At 51.5% G+C, this 20,400-nt stretch overlaps 1 protein-coding gene across 11 annotated transcripts in view; it reads left to right on the forward strand.

Moving 5' to 3' along the window:
- ARHGEF10L (Rho guanine nucleotide exchange factor 10 like) overlaps nt 1-20,400 on the forward strand; it is a 201,466-nt gene that overhangs the window by 75,946 nt on the left and 105,120 nt on the right. For 10 of the 11 annotated variants that reach the window (XM_049878084.1, XM_049878075.1, XM_049878074.1 and 7 more), the window contains 3 exons: nt 47-80; nt 16,411-16,502; nt 18,093-18,176. In XM_049878084.1, coding sequence (XP_049734041.1) covers nt 47-80; nt 16,411-16,502; nt 18,093-18,176 — 210 coding nt within the window. The remainder of the gene's footprint in view (nt 1-46; nt 81-16,410; nt 16,503-18,092; nt 18,177-20,400) is intronic. The other variant, XM_049878083.1, reaches the window with a different exon arrangement.

Raw genomic sequence — 20,400 nt, forward strand, 5'->3', positions numbered from 1 at the left:
GCCAGCCTCCGGCCTGACCGGCTCTTCCTCTGCTCTTCTCCTGCAGACCCAGACCCAGCAGCCGCACCGCCCCAGACAGAGTAAGTGAACCTTGTCCTTTCCTTTGGTGCTTGGAAAAAGAGGAGAGAGCAGGCAGTGGGGTGTAAGAAAGGGTGGAGCTGAGGTCAGAAGGGCTCAGGGCAGGCCTTGGCTAAGGAGGCAGGCATTCCATTTGCCTAGGGGAGAGAGGTCCCTTCCCTACAAGTCTTGTTACTTTATTTTGTCCAGAAGTCTGTGAAATAGCAGAAAGCAGGCCTGGCCCCAAATCCTGGCCCTGCCCGTTGATGGTGTGTGATGGACAAGTCCCATTAACTCTGAAGTATCAGCCTTTTCATATGTAAAATGGAGACAAGAAAAGTACCCACTCCACAGCGGTTGTCACTGAGAATTCAATGGTGTCTAGTGATTTTAGTGATCGGATGGCAGTGGGTTTGGTTTTTGATTAGTGCTCAGCACAGTGCCCAGCCCATTGAAATGGTTATAGTTCCCATCCCTATGACCATTCTCATTCCTGCTCCCGATACCATGACTGTTGTAGTTATGGACTCTGCCCCTCTATACCCAGGAGCCTAGCAGAGGCAAGGTTGCTTAATGGTTAAAGGCCTGGGTTCTGGGGTCACTGCTTAGGTTTTCCTCCTGCCTCCAGCACTGTCCCTGGGCCCTTGTGTAAGTCCAAGTCCCTGCAGACTTTGGTTTTCTCATCTGTAAAATGGGCCAGTGATTCCTCCCTTGCAAAGCTCTTGGGTAAGATGCCAGCATCATGGTGGGCACGTAATCAAGGTAGTTATACTTGCCACAGTTACCTCTGTGGTCTTCAAGTCAGTGCTCCTCTCTGGGATGGGCTGTGCATTCAGGGACAGGGGCCTGGGAAGTTGAGCACTCTGGGTACTTTGCCCACTACTTGGTACTGGCCAGCACTGTATATGTGGGTGCTTAAGGGTCCTGTTCTAAAGGAGGCACAGAGTGGTGGATTTATGCCCTGGGGTTCATGGCCAGGGGCACCAGGGTCCCCAAGTTTCAATCCTGGCTACCTTGATGGGGGCATAGCGTGTTTGGATCTCCCTTTGTCTTCCTGGGAAGAAGTTCATTCATTCTGTGTGAATGAAGGGAGCTAGTTCTCAGGCTGGTGTTCCTGGCTGGGGGTCTCAGAGACGCAGTCCTCTGCCCGTGGGGCCCTGGAGGGGAGGCGGTCATGGACTCAAATTGGAGTCTGGAGTCCTTATCTGTGCTCCTTGCTGTCTGGAATGGGTGGAACCCTAGAGGGTGTCTTTGGGGCCTGCCACTGTATAATTAATGTCAGAATCTGGGGCCAGCCTAGCCCCTGAGTAGGGACCTGAAATGAGTCAGTAATATACTTATCCTGTACTTGGGCTGGGGACATCTTTGGTGACGGCGATGGCCCAGGGATTGAAGCCCTCCAGGGTGTGTCTGGCCCTGGGCTGAGCATGGGGATGCAGACGAAAATGAAGCTGCTGAGAAACTTGGTCTGATGGGGGAGGCAGACCAATCCAAGCATGGCAGAGAAGGATGCGAGGGGACCTGGGGCACTGACTGGAGGGTCGGGGTCAGGGAAGACTCTGGACCAGGTCTTGGGCTGAGCAAGTGAGCCACTGGGGAGGGAGACGGGTGGGAGGAATGTACACCCAGAGGAAGCCACTGGACAGAGACACAGAGGTGGGGAACCGGGCTGTGAGCAAGTGCACCCCTCCCCAGGTCTGGTGCTCTTGGCTCTCTCAAGCCACCCTCCTGGAGACCCCCTCCCTGCACCCCACCCCCTTGTGGCAGCCTGGTGCCGCCTCTTCCCATGCCTGATCTCGGTGCTTGTGGACCAGGCCCTGCTGCACCCGGAGACCTGGCTCCTGAGCTTGGCCGGCCAATGGCTGCAGCCAGATCTCTGTTGGGCCAGTGCTGGGCACCACGCTGAGGCCAAATGACCCAGTGCCCTATTGTTTTCATCAGCTCTCTGGTCCAATAGCCTGGAGTGGGCCAGCTTTTCCGGCTCTGGTTTAACCCTCTGTCTACCACAGGCAGCCCTGCCACCTGTTCTGTACTTGCCCTGGGCTTACCCCAGCTCCCTCAAGCCTCATCTCCTGGAGGCACTGGGGCGCAGGCTCCAGAGGTTCAAATCCCCACTCGGCTTCTCACCAGCCCAGTGGCTTTGGACTGTTCATGGATCTCTCTGAGTCTCAGTTTTCTATAAGATGGCAATAGTGTTGTCCACCTCGAAGTATTGTTTGGAGTAAATGAGACTGGTCTGTAGAAGCACCAGCGTGCCCCTAAGTCCACACTGAGTGCTTGTTTCTGTCTCTACCTCTCATCCAGTGTAGGGGTCCAGAGTCTGTGTATCCGGTGCCTTGGACAGCTGGGATGGACCTGGATTGCTGGGGGGATGGGCATCTCACCAACAATGGCCCTGGGTAATCCTTAGTCTGTGATGTCATTGGCTTATTGGACAAGCACTCATGCAACTACTGCAGAGCATTGGTCATAAAAGAGGTCCTAAGAGGCCTCCATTCCAGCCCCTTCATTTTACACACAGGAAGTTTGGGGGCGTGGCTTGCCCAAGGTCAGGCAATGAGATGCTGGCAGAGCCCAAGGTCAGGGTGAAATGCTGGCAGAGCCAAATTTCAGTCAGTGAGATACTGGCAGAGCCCAAGTTCAGGCAATAAGATGCTGGAAGATCCCCAGGTCAGGCAGTGAGATGCTGGCAGATCCCCAGGTCAGACAGTGAGATACTGGTAGAGCCTAAGGTCAGGCAATGAGGTGCTGGCAGAACCCAAGGTCAGGCAGTGAGGTGCTGGCAGAGCCCAAGGTCAGGCAGTGGGATGCTGGCAGATCCCCAGGTCAGGCAGTGAGATGCTGGCAGAGCCCAAGGTCAGGCAATGAGGTGCTGGCAGAGCCCACAGTCAGGCAGTGAGGTGCTAGCAGAGCCCAAGGTCAGGCAGTGAGGTGCTGGCAGAGCCCAAGGTCAGGCAGTGGGATGCTGGCAGAGCCCAAGGTCAGGCAGTGAGATGCTGGCAGAGCCCCAGGTCAGGTTCCAGGTCTCCATTTACTTAAGTTCTAGCTGCTTCCCAGAGTGGTGATTTTCACCTCCACTCTGGTGTCTTCTGGGAGGAATAATCAATCCAGATCACTTTCTTCTTCCTTGTTATTCAAGAGAAAGAAAAAATTTAATTTATTTTTTTAAATATCCCCAAAGGTGGTCACTAAACAAACACCAAACACATTTCAAGGTGGAGACGCTTGGCTTCCTCTCATTGCATTTCCTCCACAGCCTCTGCCTGGAGGTTTGGAAATGGCCTCATAGAGTAAATGCCCAGTTTCCTCTCAAAGTGACCTCACTCCCATCAGGTCACTTGATCCTCTGGCCACAGCTGGGGAGGGTGGGCAGCAGGGCCAGTCCTAATCCCCACTGCACACTGGGGAAGTGGTGGCCAGGTAGGAGTGTGACTGGTCACATCAGGGCTCAAGTCCAGGTCTTTGAGGAGCTGGGGACTCGGCATTGAGCCAGACAGAACTGGGTTCTAGTCTTTGCTCTGCTGCTCACCAGCTGTGTGCCGTTGGGCAAGTTGTGTCCCATCCCTGAGCCTCACTTCTTAATCAGTAACATGGGATGGTAAATACTTGTCCTGCAGGACTCTGCAAGGAATCAGTAAGCTTATGGATGTACTGCGCTTAGTCCTGGGACCTGCATGTGTTGGCTGCTCTGTGTGTGTTCCCTGTTGTTATTCTAAGTCCTCGTTTGTAGTTGGTTTTAGAAGGAACCAGCTGGGCTCTTGGAGCCCTGGTGGTGCAGTGGTTAAGTGCTCAGCTGCTAACAAGAAGGTCGGCGGTTCAAACCCACCGGTTGCTCTGTGGGAGAAAGATGTGGCAGTCTGCTTCCATACAAATTACAGCCTTGGAAACCCTATGAGGCAGTTCTACTCTGTCCTACAAGGTTGTTTGGAGTCAGAATCGACTCGACGGCAACAGGGTTTTTATTTATTTATTTATTTATTTGGTTTTTGCTGGGCTCTTTAGGGGGCGTTGGTCATGCAGTGGTAGAATGCTTGCCTTCCATGTGGGACTCCTGGGTTCGATACCCGGACAGTACACCTCATGCTTAGCCACCACCTGTCTGTCAGTGGAGGCTTGTGTGTTGTTATGATGCTGAACAGGTTTCAGCAGAGCTTCCAGAGGGACTAGGAAGAAAGGCCTGGTGATCTACTTCTGAAAATCAGCCAGTGAGAACCCTATGGATCACAATGGTCCAATCCTGTTGTGCATGGGATTGCCATGAGTCAGGGGCTGACGTGATGGCAGCTAACAGTAACAACAGTGGGCTCTGTACCTGGGAGGCAGACAGACCTGGGCTTATCCGCCTCTCTCACCGACCAGCTGCGTGCCAGCCACCCCACCCTCCAAACCTGTTTCCCTTGTCTGCTCAGTGAAGATACGCACACCTGCCAGGCGGGTGGCTGCAGGGATGAGCAAGGTGGGTGGGCAGTCCCAGTGACCTTGGCAGGCAGTTGAGAAGCTGTACTGATGAAGGGGTGGGGTGGTGGGTCCTCTCCTGTTTTGAGGCCTGTGGACTGCCCTGTCCCTTCACTTCCAGGCCCAGGGCCAGGCTTGGTCAGGTCGCCAAGAGGAGGCAGCCAGGCTGGGCTGAACAGAGCTGCCAGCGTGCTGGGTGTTCACTGTGGCCAAAGTCCATGGAGTGGTTTGGGGGTTGGGCTAACTTGTTCAACAAGCCCAAGGAGTGAGGATGGCAGGACACATGTCCATCTGTTCATCCGTCCATCCGTCCATCCTGTTTTGTAGAAAAAGTGCTAATGGTGGCCCATTCTCTCCAAGGAGACATATCTGTTAGCCCACCCCTTTGCCACTGAGTTGATTCTGACTCATAGCGACCCTACAGGGCAGAGTAGAACTACCCCGTAGGGTTTCCAAGGCTGTAATCTTTACGGAAGCAGACTACGACATCTTTCTCCCTCAGAGTGGCTGGTAGGTTTGAACTGCCAACCTTTCGATTAGCAGCCGAGCATTTTAACCACTGTGCCACGAGGGCTTCTTTCATCAGTTCGCAGAACTGATAATAATAATGCTAACAATGATGTTGGTGGTCATGGTTACTGTGTACCGGGCACTGAGCGAAATGCCCAGTCTCGTTTACTCCTCACATCTCCAGGAAGTAGCTGCAGTCATTACACATTTGACAGATGGGGAAATCAAGGTACAAGAAAGTTAGATGTTTTCCTCAAGGCCACATACAGCCAGTAAAATTAGAACAGTCTATATCCGAGGCTTCTCTGACCCAGAGGCCAGGTGCTGCCCGCATTTGCCATCTGCCTCTGGGGGTACTGAGGACTCCCGTTCGAGCCCAGGAACTCACTTTGGTTCATGATTGGTGGGTGTGGCTCACTCTACTTGAATGATCCGATTTGTGTATGTTGTTGTTAGTTTCTGTGGAACTAACTCCGACTCATGGCAACCCCATGTGTACAGAGTAGAGCTGTGCTCCCTAGGGTTTTCAAGGATGTGACCTTTCAGAAGAAGACGGCCAGGCCTGTCTTCCAAGGGGCCTCTGGCTAAGTGTGAACCACCAGCCTTTTGGCTAGCAGTTAAGCACTTAACTGTAAGTGGGGAAAGGGGAGGGATTTATTGGGGCAAGAATTTTACCTGCGGAGAGATGAGCTCTGAGCTCTTGGGAGGGTGGAGTGTTGCATAGACCTCTCCTGGGACCAAGCAGAGTAGCTGGGTGTGGGGCCTGCCAGGCCTTGGCACTGCCCCACGTGTGATTCTAGGTAAGGAGCCTTCCCTTGAAATGGGGCAGAATAAAGGAGCCCCTCCCTTCTCACCTTGTACCCTGCAGGTTTTGTGGGGGTGGGTGAGTCTCCCTATCTGCATGTCACCTCCATGGGGACAGGGATTTGGTTTTTGGCTGGGGAGTATTTTGTTAGTTGTGGTATCCTCTGGCTTAGAGCAGCACCAGGCACAGGGCGAGTGCTGCAGACAGCCTGGTTGAATGAAGGGTGGCTACAAGGATGAGTGGGGTCAGAAAGGTGACTTTCGGTGTCTCAGTGACAACAAGGAGCGACCAAATGGTTTGGAAGTAAAATCTCTGAACCTGGATTCTGACTCTGGCAGCTGACAGAGGCCAGTGGGCAGGGAGGCTTGGCGTGGTGAAGTGGCCGGAGGCCACACAACATAACCCCTGTGATGCTGATGGTGTCGGCTACCATTGATGGAGCCACACACTGTACTGAGTGCTTTGTGCAATTCTCTTGTTAATTATGCCAAGCCACGTGGAACGGGGACTATTGATTATGCCCATTCTGCAGGTGAGGAACTGAGGCTTAGGGAGTTGGAGCCTTTACCCAAGATGTCATGGAGCTAGTAATGGCAGGGTTGGGCCTGGGCCTGTCGGACTCCAGAGCCATTGTGAAGCCCCGCAGCGTGTGCCTTCGCTGATAGACTTTGAAGCTGTGCAGTCATGACCACCCTGAGCTCTCTTGGGCAGTCATGGTTGAAAGAGTGGCCTTGAACGCAGGCCCACCACTTGCCGGGAAACATGAGCACTGGGATTGTCAGCTTGCTGTGATTTTCCTGGACTCAGGCCTGCACCTCTCACCTAGGAGTGCACTAGCTCCGTGGACCCCAGACCCCCCTGGAGCTGTTTGCTTTTCCTGCCTTCTTTTGCTGCCATCCCCATAAGCCCCACTGTGGCCTCAGTATCTCCTGGTGGGTCAGGGCTTTAGCTCCTAGCTTCAGCCCATGGACTCTCACTGGCTCCTGGGAGGTACCTGTCCACCCGTTCCTGGGCTTACCTGGACAGGGTGGATTGTGTAGCCCGTTGACCTGCATCTCTCACCTGGGCCTGGAGTCTGGGACAGAATGGGGCAGCCGGACCTCTGGAAGGGCCAGGGAGACCCATCTTCCCTGGAAGGAGAGGAGGTGGGCTCTGGGAAGCCATGTTTGAACAGGCTGCCTGGGACCTGGTGAGGCTGGTGAGTGTGGGGAGCATGGAGGCTCTTGGAAGGGGCAGGCCTACAGGGCTGGGGTGTCTCCCCACCCCATGGAGGCCTTCGTTCTTGGGGAGGTCGGTAAGTGAGTTCTCGTTCCTGGTTTTCCAGATGACTGCAGATTCCTAGTCAGGAGGGGCTTGGAGAGCCTGGCTTCTTTTTACACCCACTGTTTCCCGCAGCTCAGCTCCGAGCACTTGTAGCCTCCTTGTATCCTGTCCTGCTGGGTTGGTGTGAAACCCAAGGCCTGCTCTCTCCCAGTGGCCGCTGCTGCTGAGTCCCTCATAGAGGGTTATGGAGACGAGACCCCCTCCAAAACCTCTCTCTGTTCCTTAAAAAAAAAACAAACTCGTTGCCAATGAGTCGACTCTGACTCATGGTGACCCTGTGTGTGGCATAGTAGAACTGCTCCATAGGATTTTCTTGGCTGTGGTCTTTATAGAAGCAGATCGCCAGGCCTATTTTTCGTGGTGCCACTGGGTGGGCTCAAACCATCAACCTTCTTGGTTAGTAGTTGAGCGCAAAGCCATTTGTGCCACCCAGGGATCTTCCCCAGTCCTTGCCAGTCCCAAAATTGGCAAAGTTGTTTTTTATTTTTCTTTGTTTTTTTTCTCACTCTAGGTTCATGACCTTTGGATCACAGACCCTTTGAGTACCCAATATGAAAGCCAAGAAGCCTTTCCCCTGAAAAATATATATACATAACCGTTCATTATATTGGATACCCCTTTAAGGAATCTCATGAAGACCGTCCTTGCACCGTGCAGTGATAGAAACTCTGCCTTACTAATCTATCGACCCCACTGCCTGGCACAGAGAAGGCATAGTACTAATAGCTCACACGCACACAGACTTTACAGTTTATATAGCCCTTTCCACACACATCTCATTTTGATTCTCGCAACAACCATGGTAGGGAGAATAATGCCCGCCCCTAAAAGATTTCCACGTCCTAATCCTGGGAAGCTGTGAATATATTGTTTGATTTCCAGCCAGTGTACCACATGCACGGACTAGAATGAAAGACCTGGTAATCTACTTCTGAAAACTACCTGTTGCCGTCCTGTCGATTCCAACTCATAGCGACCCTACAGGACAGAGTAGAACTGCTCCATAGGATTTCCCAGGCTATAGTCTTTATGGAAGCAGACTGCTACAGCTTTCTCTCGAGAAGCGGCTGGTGGGTTCGAACTGCCAACCTTTAGGTTTGCAGCCAAGTGCTTAACTGTTGTGCCATTAGGGCTTCTGAAAATTAGCCAGTGAAAACCCCATAGATGACGAGGTTCAATCCCATTGTGCATGGGGTCGCCATGAGTCCAGGGTCGACTTGATGGCAGCTAGTAACAACAGCAACCACACAACAACAAAAAGATTAGATGCTAGGTCGGCCAGCTGCTTCTTCGCATTGCCCCAAAGGGTGCAGGTCTGTCTGGGGGCAGAAGGGACCCCATACTGGTTAATCCATTGGTTAGCAGCATTGCCTGTAATGTTTTTTTCTTTTTTGTAAAAGTCATACATGTTTAGAGTTGAAAAATTAGAACATAGAGACAATGATAGATGAAAGCCACCGTTAATTGTTCTGCTGCACTCCTGTCATCCTCTCTGCCCTGCATACACACCAGGGTACATCTTTTTTTTATGGATCTGTGGTTTGATTGTAAATGTTGTTTCCTCCTCACTTTTTCCCTTAATTACATAGCATGAGCATTTTCCCATGGGAACCCATATTCCTCTCCAACACCTCACATTGGTCTCGATAAGTCATTGCTGGGGGTGCAGTGCCTGCCATGGGCCCCTGAGATGTCACAGAAGGAGATGTACCTACCATGGAATGGAAGACCAGAGGCCGGGGATGAGGGTGGGGCCAGGCATATGTGTTGACCTTGGGGCTCGCTCCCTGCTCCCTGTTGAGGACTAGGTTGTGGATACCATGTGAGGGGCCCTTCTCAGACTTGCCTTGGGTCCCTGCTAACTCCTCCACCTCATTCAGTAAGTGGACTTGTGATCGTGTGTGGGTGGCACACGACACACAGACTGGGTCGCTGAACCCTTCTGTATGTAAGGAATGGCTGAGGCACCGTATGGAGAGGAACATGCATGCAGGTCTCACAGCAGTGGGTGTTGGGGGACCCTGTAGCTGGAGAAGGGGTGGAGGGAAAGGTGGGGAAGGGAGCACACACATGGGAGCATTTACCATGTGCCAGGCCCTTGCTAAGTATTTTACAGGCCTTCTTCATTTACTCTATCCCAGAACCCTAAGAGGGAAATAATATTGCTCCATTTCACAGATATGGAAACTGAGGCCCAGAGGGGTATAACATGCTTTACCTGCCTTATCTCATTGAATCCTCACAACAGGAAGTGGAAGCAACTCTTCACCCTGTTCCACAGGAGGGGAAACAGCAACTCCAAGACATTTAGGGACTTGACCCAGTGCACACAGCCAAGAGGCACAGCTGTGGTTTCCTTGTAGGTCTGTCTGCCTCCGGAAGGAGCCTTAGTGGTGCAAAGGTTAAGCGCTCAGCTGCTAACCAGAGGTTGGCAGTTCAAACCCACCCAGCATCTCTGAGGGAGGAACACCTGCTGATCTGCTTCCGCAAAGAGGACAGCCTAGGAAACTCTGTGCATCAGTTCTGCTCCGTCACACGGGGTTGTTATGAGTTGAAATCAGTGGCCCCTAACAACAAAAATATCTGGTTCCAGAGTGCATGCCTCTTCACCCCTCAAGCCTGTGACCCCTGGTTCTCGACCCTTGCTGCCTTTGGAGCCAGCGGGGAGCCTGGGCCTCAGTGCAGAACAATGGATGGGAATCACTGGAGTGGGGGCCCTGGTGTTGTATCTTTTAGGAGGGACTCTCTGGGTGACTCTAATGGGCAGCTGGTTTGCATGATAGAACAAAATGACCTTTTAGGTCCCTTTCTGCTTTAACATGCTGTATATAGAAAGAAACTGGCCCAGGCTGGAAAGAAATTTGGAAGCAGGCTTAATCTGGAGTGCATATTTTTGCCTTTTCTTTTTTTGTGCTTTAACTGAAAGTTTATAATTCAAGTCAGTTTCTCATACAGAAACTTATACACACATTGTTATGTGACCCTTGCTGCTCTCCCTACAATGTGACAGCACACCCCTTCTCTCCATTGTATATTTATGTCCATTCAATCAGCTCCTGTCCCCCTCTTCCTTCTCATCTCGCCTCCAGACAGGAGCTGCCCACAGTCTCATGCTTGAGCTAAGAAGCACACTTCTCACCATATCATTTTGGGTCTTATAGTCCAGGCTAATCTTTGTCTGAAGAGTTGTTTTTGAGTATGGTTTTAGTTTTGGGCTAACAGAGAGTCTGGGGGCTGTGACCACTAGGGGTCCCTCCAGTCTCAGTCAGACCATTAAGCCTGGTCTTTTTACTAGAATTTGAGGTCTGCATCCCACTTTTCTCCTGCTGCATCAGGGATTCTCTGTTGTTTGCCCTGTCAGGGCAGTCATTGGTGGTAGCTGGGCACCATCTAGTTCTTCTGATCTCAGGCTGATGGAGTCTCCGGCTTATGTGGCCTTTTATGTTTCTGGGGCTCAAAATTACTTTGTGTCTTTGCTGTTCTTTATTCTCCTTTGCTCCAGGTGGGTTGAGACCAAATGATGCATTTTAAATAGCTGCTTGCTAGCTTTTAAGACCCCAGATGCCACTCACCACAGTGGGACACAGAATATTTTCTTCATATAATTTGTTATGCCAGTTGACCTAGATGTCCCCTGAAACCATGGTCCCTGGACCCCTGCAACTGCTACTTTATCCCTCGAAGTGTTTGGTTGTATTCAGAAAACTTCTCAGCTTTTGGATAAGTCCAGTTGTGCTGACTTCCCCTGTATTATGTGTTGTCCTTCCCTTCACCTGAAATAATTCTTGTCTACTATCTAATTAGTGAATATACCTCTCTCTCCCTCCTCACCAACCGTCATAACCATCAAAGAATGTTTTCTTCCGTGTTTCAGTCTTTTCTTGGGTTCTTGTAATGGTGATCTTATATAATATTTGTCCTTTTGCGACTGACTAATTTCACTCAGCATAATGCCTTCCAGATTCATCCATGTTATGAGATGTTTCACATTCCATTGTGTTAATATACCATGATTTGTTTATCCATTGATCTGCTGATGGGCACCTGGGTTGTTTCCATCTTTTTCTATTGTAAACAGTGCTTCAGTGAACATGGGTATGCATGTAGATATCTATTCATGTGAAGGCTCTTATTTCTCTAGGATATATTCCAAGGAGTGGGATTGCTGGGTCGTATGGTAGTTCTATTTCTAGCTTTCTAAGAAAGCACAAGTTTGATTTCCAAAGTGGTTGTACCATTTTACATTCCCACCAGCAGCGTAGAAGTGTTCCAGTCTCTCTACAGCCTCTCCAACATTTATTATTTTGTGTTTTTTGGATTAATGCCAGCCTTGTTGGGGTAAGATGGTACATCGTAGTTTTGATTTCTCTAATGGCTAATGATAGTAAGTTTTTCCTCATGTATCTGTTAGCTGCCTGAATGTCTTCTTTGGTGAAGTGTCTGTTCATATCCTTTGCCCGTTTTTCAATTGGGTTATTTGTCTTTTTGTTGTTGAGGTTTTGTGGTATCTTGGAGATTTTAGAGATTAGACGCTGATCGGATTTGTCATAGCCAAATTTCTTTTCCCAGTCTGTAGATAATCTTTTTATTCTTTTGGTGAAGTCTTTGGATGAGCATAAGTGTTTGATTTTTAGGAGCTCCCAGTTATCTAGTTTCTCTTCTGGTGTTTGTGCATTGTTAGTAATGTTTTGTATACTGTTTATGCCATGTATTAGGGTTCCTAGCCTTGTCCCTATTTTTTCTTCCATGATCTTTATTGTTTTAGATTTTATATTTAGGTCTTTGATCCCTTTTGAGTTAGTTTTTGTGCATGGTGTGAGGTATGGGTCTTGTTTCATTTTTTTACAGATGGATATCCAGTTATGCCAGCACCATTAGTTAAAGAGACTGTCTTTTCCCCATTTAACTGACTTTGGGCCTTTGTCAAATATCAGCTGCTCATATGTGGATGGATTTATGTCTGGATTCTCAATTCTGTTCCATTGGTCTATGTATCTGTTGTTGTACCAGTACCAGGCTGTTTTGACTACTGTGGTAGTATAATAATTTCTAAAATCAGGTAGCGTGAGGCCTCCCACTTTGTTCTTCTTTTTTCAGTAATGCTTTATTTATCTGGGGACATCTTTCCTTTCCATATAAGTTGGTAATTTGTTTCTCTATCTCATTAAAAAATGCCATTGGAATTTGAATCGGGATTGCATTGTATCTGTAGATTGCATGTGGGAAAATAGATATTTTCACAATGTTGAGTCTTCCTATCCATGAGCAAGGTATGTTTTTCCATTTATGCAGGTCTCTTTTGGTTTCTTGCAGTAGTGTCTTGTAGTTTTCTTTGTATAGATCTTTTACATCTCTGGTTAGATTTATTCCTAAGTATTTTATCTTCTTGGGGGCTATTGTATTGCCTTTCTTTCGTATCTTGGGTTTGGGGATTGTGGAAATGGTTAGGGCTGGCAGGATCTCAAGGGCGGAGTACTCTGAGTAGGACCATCCTGGGTGAACCCAGAGATCACAGCCCTTCCCCCCTCATGCTGCAGATTGGGTTTTATTGGAGGCCTTATAAGGCAAATGTTATTCTGGTCCTTTCTGATCCCCAAAGGTAGATTTCTTTCCAGTTTGTTATTTTTCATACCTCATCTTGGAAAAGACCCCGGCAGTATCCTGTGTACGTGGGTCAGGCTGGCCAGGAATCTTCAGAACCCTCTGGATATTGCAGTCTTCTCCCTGACCAACCACACTCCGGGGAAGGACCCTGCACCGTGTCTCGTCCATGAAGATTTATCTAGAAATAATAAATCTGGGGCCCGTGCCAGCAGCTATGTGTGTGTGTGTGGTGGCACTGCTATTCTCTGGAGGGGACTTCTTATCTTTAAAATAGGCCAGGTGGTCATCTGTCATGGTGACCAAGATAGGTCAGGCCCCTGATCTCCCCAGGCTTTCACTCCTCTCCTGGCCCGGGATTCCCTTTGGAGAGAGAACAGGGCGTAGAAGGAGCTTTAAACTTCATGGACCCGAGACACACCAGGGGTGTTCAGGTGTGCTGACTTAGGCCTGGTTTGCAATGAAGACTGGTGGTTGGGGGAGCTGAGGGGGTCCTCTTGGCTGTCCCCTGCCTCCATATCTACCTATTTGTAGTTGAGCTGCCTATCTTCTGCCCCTCTCAATGCATTTGGCTTCTTTCCTGTGCATTCGGTGGCAGTGGCCTCACTTTGTAAGGCTGGCGTAATCTCACTGGCCTTGCTCTGATGTGTAAGCTGGGAGTTAGAAGCCCGGGAAGTTCAGATAAGGGTGAGATAGCTGGGCTCTTATTGGTTTTTATGGCTCTTTTATCATCTGGAGCTGTTAGGGGAGGCCCCAGAAGAAGTGTTCTCTCACCAGGAGAATTCCACTTTCCATTGGGGGGGGGCCCCAGGTGGCTGCCTCAGACAGCATCCGGGGTATACTGCCCCAGAAGGGTGCAGGGTACATCTGTCAGTGGCCTTGGGAGGCAGGCAGGAAGGGGTGAGGAGACAGGAGGCACCCCAGCCTCATTTCTTGCCATGCCGTCTTGTATCCTTCACTTGAGCTGTACCCCTCATGCTCTTGCCTACCACCCTTTTACTCGTTCCTGTCCCTCCCAGAGGCCCTTTCTGCCTTTCATTTGCTGTCTCCCTGGGGTACAGCTGTTCCAATCTGGGGACAGCAGAGCTGGTGTCGAGGGCAAGGCTTGCAGCAGATTGACACAATTCCCATCACAGGTGACAGGGCAGGGTTCTGAGCCTCAGTTTCCTCATCTGTAAAATGGCCGTAATAATATGCCCCCGAAGGCTGTTGTGTTCAAGAGACTGTCCCTCAAGCACTCTCATGACTAGATGGGGGCCACAGAGGAGAAGTGTCTTTCTTCTCACACTTTCCAAGTGTGGGGTGGGGCGTGGTGGTCTCTAGCTAAGCCTTCCTAACCACCTGTCCACCCATCAGCCTCTTCCTGCCCTTGGGCATCCCAGTCTCTGCTTGCCTCAGCCATGGAGGCAGTGGGGGTGGGCCTGAAGGCACCTTCCCTCTGCTGTGTGACCCCACCCCCAGCCCCAGGTGCTGGGCCTGGCTGCTAATGTGTTTTGATAATGCCCAACCGGGAGGTTCATATTTCAGCCTCCCCTGGCTTTTAGTCTGCTTATGATGTATTCCAGATTCTGTCTAAAGCTGCCTGACCTCACCCAGCAGTACCCACCCCTGCTTTGATGGCACCTCCAGAGTTTACAAAGGGCCATCATGTGAGAGCCTTGCTACCATTTCTCTTGGATGGAGATTTGAACTTGTATCTCTGACTTTATGCCAAGTGTTCTTTCTCTCCTTTAAAAAAACAAACCAAAAAAAAAAAAAAAAAAGGGTGGCTGGACAGCCAGAGAGAGGTTAAGTGACCTTATGTGAGTAGGGGAATGCTTAAATGCAAGTGGTCTGGTCAAAAGAACACAAACTATGCAGGTAGATCGGTCACGTTTTAAACCCCAGCTACCTCTAATTAGCTGGATGACTTCGGGTAAATGGGTCTTTCTGAGCCTCAGTTTCCCCATCTGTAGAATGAGCATTATGATCCATACCTCATATGGGTCCTTATGAACTTAAATATGCAAATATATGTAAAGCAAAGAAAGCGGCCCCCAGCAGGCGCATTGTAAATGGTCACCGGTTGTTATAGCTACGGATCAGAGCAAAGCCGGCCTGTGTTAGGGAGACTAACAAGCCAAGCCCTTCAGGCCCACATTGGCTCCAGCTGGAGCAGTTTGATTCTGTCTGAGAATTTTTGAGCAGTTGGATCCAGTGCCTTCAAAATGTCACTGTGTTGATAAGGGGGCAGACTAGGGAAGCAGCTGTTGGGGTGGGGCTCTGGTGGCTCCCTTTAGCTTAGTCTTGGGGTCCAGAACAGCCCTGCCCCATCTCCTAGGACTGAAATGTGCGGTTGTCCTCTCCCCAGGGCCACACTGCCAACTTCTGGCAGCCAAGTAGGGGCTGAGACTTCCTTCTCTGATAATGCAGATGGCTTGGGCCTGCATGTCCAGTACGCTAGCCACTAGCTACGTGTGGCTATTTAAAATTAAAGAAAATGAAAAATAAGTTTCTTAGTTGCACTACCCACATTTCAAGTGCGCAGTAGCCACACAGAGAAAGCAGATGTAAAATGTATCTAGATACAGCGCAGATAGAGATATAGAACCACAGCTCTCCAGGCTGGATTACCTGAGAGGTGTGTAGGGGAGGGATGAGAGCCCAGCCTTGGAGCAAGCTGGTTCATGGTCTAGTTTTGCCACTTACTGGGCGTGTGACCTTGGGTGGATTCCTCTCCTCATCTGCAAAATGGGGAGGATGCCAGGATCTACATCTTGGCGTTATCTGAAAGGTGAGGTGAAGAGTCTGGCTCATAGGAGGTACTCAACAGTGTAAATTCTCTCATTCTCCTTCTCTCCCCTCTCCCCTGCACTATTCTGCTCTTCATTCCACCCCCCCACCCCACCCCCCCATTAAGGGCTCAGGTGCCAGGAAGTTCAAAGTCAATTGCTTGGCAACAGTGGCTGCCGTTTTAGTCAATCTAAGATACTAACTCTAGACTAATAGAGGTGATCTTTCTTTCTGTCTGCCTGTCTTTCTGTCTGTCTTTTATATCATATATTGTATCAGGGGATACATGATACTCACATGGTCTCACTGTTGTGTTAACCTTTGTAACTTGGTTTAGGTGGTGTCTTTTGGGTTTCCCTACTGTTTTGCTATTCTAGATTCTGTTCTTTGGAGGCAAGTCACTAAGCCTAGCCCACCCAGTAGGAGAGAGAATTAAGTTCTGCCTCCCATAGGTGGTCATGTGAAGGTTTTCCAGTCCAGGTTCTCACAAGGGGCAGGGAGCGTGTTGGAATCCCCAGCCCTCACTGTCACTTTACATTTGGGAGAATGAAAAGACTGGAGATGACCATCAAGTCTGCACTTAGGCACAACCCGACCACCTTGTATAGAAGTGTCTGATAGTTAGCACCATGAACCCAATGGATCTTTGTGCTCTGTTGCAGGTCTGGCCCTATAGTGCCTTCTAAAGATGAGGATACTGAGAGGAGAAAGACCTTGTCCAGGGCCATCCCAACTAGTGATTCGTAGAGCCATGGGCCTCCTGGGGTGGCCTCGTCCTTGGCCATGCCCAGTGTGTGTCCTAGTGACCCAATGAGGAGCTGCTGGAGGCTTCAAGGAGCCTACTGTCCCCTCTACTGCTGGCTCAGGGCCTGTTTCTCAACCCACAGGGTGCCGGCTGTGGTGAGCAATGGGGATGCTGTGGACACAGCTTTCTCAGGGGTCCGGCGCTCCACTTGGAAGGGGAAGAGCTCCCACCGCAGTAAGTCCCGCCTTTGCCGCCCACCCCAGGTATTAGCCCCAGGAGGGTGGTGCCAGGATAATCTCCTTCTGTAGGCAAGAGAGCTGACATGGGCTCAGGTGAACCCAGGGGTGTCCCCTGGGAGGGCTGCTGTGGGCTTAGTGCTGTCCTGAGGAGATTGGCCACTGGCCATGCTTGAGAGTAGCCACTGTTTGCCTCCCAAGTCATGGCGCAGGAGAAGGTCACACACTCAGCCATTCATCTGTTCATTAAATAATTACAAGGCTCCTACAGCAGGCCAGTGTAGGCTGGGCGGTGGGTAACAAGGCAAGGTCCCTCTGGAAACTGAAACAGACACTTAACTGGGCAGTTGTCACACAGGGAAGGTAGAAGATTGGAGAGCTGGGATGAGGTCCTGAAGACAGAAAGGGAGGGAGCAGGGGATGGGGGACATGTGTTCCAGGTACCCGGACCAGCTGAGATGTGCAAGTGGCTGAGGGTGAGGGGAGGACAGGCCCCTGATGGAGGGGAACATCTAAGGGGCTGTTTGGGGAGCCAAGGCTGGATCTGACCAGCACCTCCAGGGCCCTGGGGCCATATGTAGGAGCTTGGATTTTATTCCAAAGGCATCAGGATACCATGGGAGGGGAGCATTGGATCGGGAGCCCAGCGAGGAGGCCACTGTAGCCGTGGGGGTTGGGGAGAGGCTGGTGGCAGAACTAGGAGAGTGGAGAAAGGCAGATAGATCTGGGAGTTGTTTAGGAGGCAGAATCCATGTGGGCGTGGGAGAAAGACAGGGTGCCGGGGGTGACACTTGGATTGGATTTCAAGACCGCTAGGACCAAGGGACACGTCACAGAGTTCTCAGGGCTGGGGGGCAAGGCCTGTGTGGGGAGGACAGGCCCTGGTCAGGGACCACTCCCACCCCCTTAAGAAGGCAGAGATTGGGCACATAGTTTTGAGGGGAACAGCTCCTTGACTTTTTCATCTGGGAAAGTTCACCTCTGGCCTACTGCTAGGATAGTAGGGTGTGCCCTCTGCCCACAGCCTGCCCAGTGGGATATTGGGGTGAGAGGTGTGTTCATCTGCTTAACCTGTCACTAACCAGGACCCTGCTGGCTGAGTTTTGGGGGATTCTCTTTAACCCCACTCTCCAAATCCATTCCCTTCTCCCGCTTACTCACTAGAGCTGCAGTGCCCTGGCCCACCTCTGGGACCTGTCTCCTCCTGGTCCCTGCTCAGGGGGCGTCAGGAGGTGGGGCTCGTCCTGGGGTCTGGGTGGTGGTGCCAGGACTGCTTCATGTTCTCTGCACATGTTACGGGCAGCTGCGGTGTCAGCCAGATGGACAGGCTTGGGGCTAGCAGGTGGAGGTCTGCTGTGGTCGTTGGGAAGGTGCTGTGGAAGAGAGGCCAGGGAGCCAGCATCCCCTGAGAGCACTGGCTGGGGCTCCAAGTGGCTGAGCTGCACTGCTGCGATGCTGGCGCCGGCAGCTTGAGTGGTGGGGTGCTGCGCTGCTGGGAGGGAGCACCATCTGGTGCAGCCCTGATGTCAGCCTGCAGCCGCCTCCGCTCGCTCACGCCCACATTTGTGCTTCTCTCCTTCACTCCCAGTCGAACGGTTCACTTTCCCCGCCCTGGAAGAAGATGTGATTTATGACGACGTCCCCTGCGAGAACCTGGATGCCCATCAACCCGGTATGGCCCTTTTAGTTCTCTCAGGAGCCAGGGGAGGGTCTTCTCCTTCCATTTCCTTCCCAATCCCCACCCCGCCCAGTGCCCCTCCTTCTTGCTTGTAGAAACCACTGCAGTCATCCAGGGCCAGGTGGAGATGGCCCAGGGCAAGGCTGGACCGGGCTGGTGAGGGGTCTGGGCTTCACTGGCGAGGACCCTCCTCGCTGTGGGTCCCCAGGTGAGCATTCTACCTCTCCAAGCCTTGCCTCCTCCCTCTGGAATGTGGGGTAATAGTCCAGGCTTCTCAGGGCTGTTGAGGAAGATGAACAGATGGCTGAGCCAGACAGTAGAGGGCTAAAGCTGGGGAAAGCCCCGCCCCTGCTCTTGGGGAGGGCCCAGGAGGAACGGGGTTGAGGAGATTTGTGGCCACAGAGGGGAAGGAGGGGGAGTGGGGAGACAGGTCCTACTGGAGCTAGGCCCTTTTGCTCCGCCTGCAGGAGAGAGACTCCCTGGTAGGAAGGATATTGAATAACAGTGGACGGTCATAACCATCTCTGGTTGAACACATGTGAGGCGGCTAGGTTCATATTTGTCCCAGGTAATCTGCTTGTACGGATGCTAACCAAAGGGTTGGCAGTTCGAATCTGCCAGGCGCTCCTTGGAAACTCTATGGGGCAGTTCTACTCTGTCCTATAGGGTCGCTATGAGTCGGAATCGGCTTGATGGCACTGGGAATGGAATCTCCAAGGAAAAAAACTGGGATTTGAACCTGGGTCATTCTGACTTTAGCGCCAGCTCTGTCCGCACCCTAGGAGGGGTTGGGTGGCATTTTAGGATGCCTGTTTGCTTGCACTCTTCCACCCACCGTGGGAGGTCAGTAGGGCTGGGCCATGACTCCAAGTTGACAGTCACATCAGAGAGGCTCAACCCCTGGCCCCCTCACACAGGCAGGGTTTCAACCGCTGTTGCTTTTCCTACTGCATGACTCTGCCTGTTTCAGGGGCTCTCTACCTGGTGGGGGAGACACTGCTGTGCTCTTGAGGACCTCCAGGTCTGGTGGGGGCAGCTGTGTGGCATTCTCAATGTCTTGTTTCTTCTGTGTTGACAAAGCATCCTTGGGCGGTACACCCCAATGGCGGAGACACAGACAACACAACAAGGCCCCAGGGCCCCCAGAGCCACAGTCCGACTTCTGTCCCAGGGACAGGGACAGAAAGCCAGTCACGTGCTCATCCCTTTAACGAGTCTGGGATGTGCTCAGAGCCCATTTCCCTGCTGTGGCTCCTTTGAATCCAGGGAGAGGTAGGGGAGAGCACAGTGGGTAGGAAGGTCTCAGAGCTGGGAGGTCTGAGCAGCTTAGGAGTCCCAGGGAATTGTTTAACCCCGTCGGGCTGTTTCTCACTTGAATCAACTAAGTGACTAATGACTGGATCCTGAGTGTTCACTGAGCGGTTGTGGAGAATCCGGCACATTCCTGCCATCCTGGGGTTTTACAGCGATGTTCTTAAGAGCCGGTGTCCTGGGAGCCAGACAGCCTGTGTCCGCATCCCAGCTCTGAGCCTGCAGATTGAGGACAGAGATACCCACCACCAGGGCTATAGGGGGCTGGAAGGAGACAAGGCTGCCAGTAGCTCAGCTCAGGAGTCTCTCTCTGGGTGGTGTAAATGGTTAAGGTGCTCAGCTGCTAACCCAAAGGTTGGAGGTTCAGGTCCACCCAGAGGCATCTCGGAAGAAAGGCCTGGTATCTCCTTCTGAAAAAGCAGCCACTGAAAACTCTGTGGAGCACAGTTCTACTCTGATGCACGTGGGGTCTCCATGAGTCAGAGTTGACTCCAGGGCAGCAGGTAGCTTGGCTCAGGGCCTGGCCCTCGGGAATGCTCTCCTCGTGGGGACAGCGTGGTTGCTATTAGCAGGACACCCTGTGGAGGGTCCCAGATGGCGGATACGGAGCAGCCAGTAGTTTAGCATGGACCTCTGTGGGGCTGATGTGGGCTTGGCTGGGCTCAGAGAAGAGGCGCGGGCCTCCTGTGCCAAGGTACCCCCAGCCAGCCCCGGGTTAAAATCCTGACTCTGACACTGATAGCAGCACAAGGCTCTGAGTCTTTGGCCTTGACTTCTTCAGATAAAATATGGGGGTCATCCTGAACTCCCAGATCTTTGGGTAGGGCCACGCCAGACAGCTGTGGGCCTACATTGGTGCGTCTAACATTGGGGCAGTAAGAGCTGTGTCAGGGGGTTGTTGTGAAGA

This window comes from Elephas maximus, chromosome 3 (assembly GCF_024166365.1).
Source record: "Elephas maximus indicus isolate mEleMax1 chromosome 3, mEleMax1 primary haplotype, whole genome shotgun sequence".
NCBI classification, from domain to species: Eukaryota; Metazoa; Chordata; class Mammalia; order Proboscidea; family Elephantidae; genus Elephas; species Elephas maximus.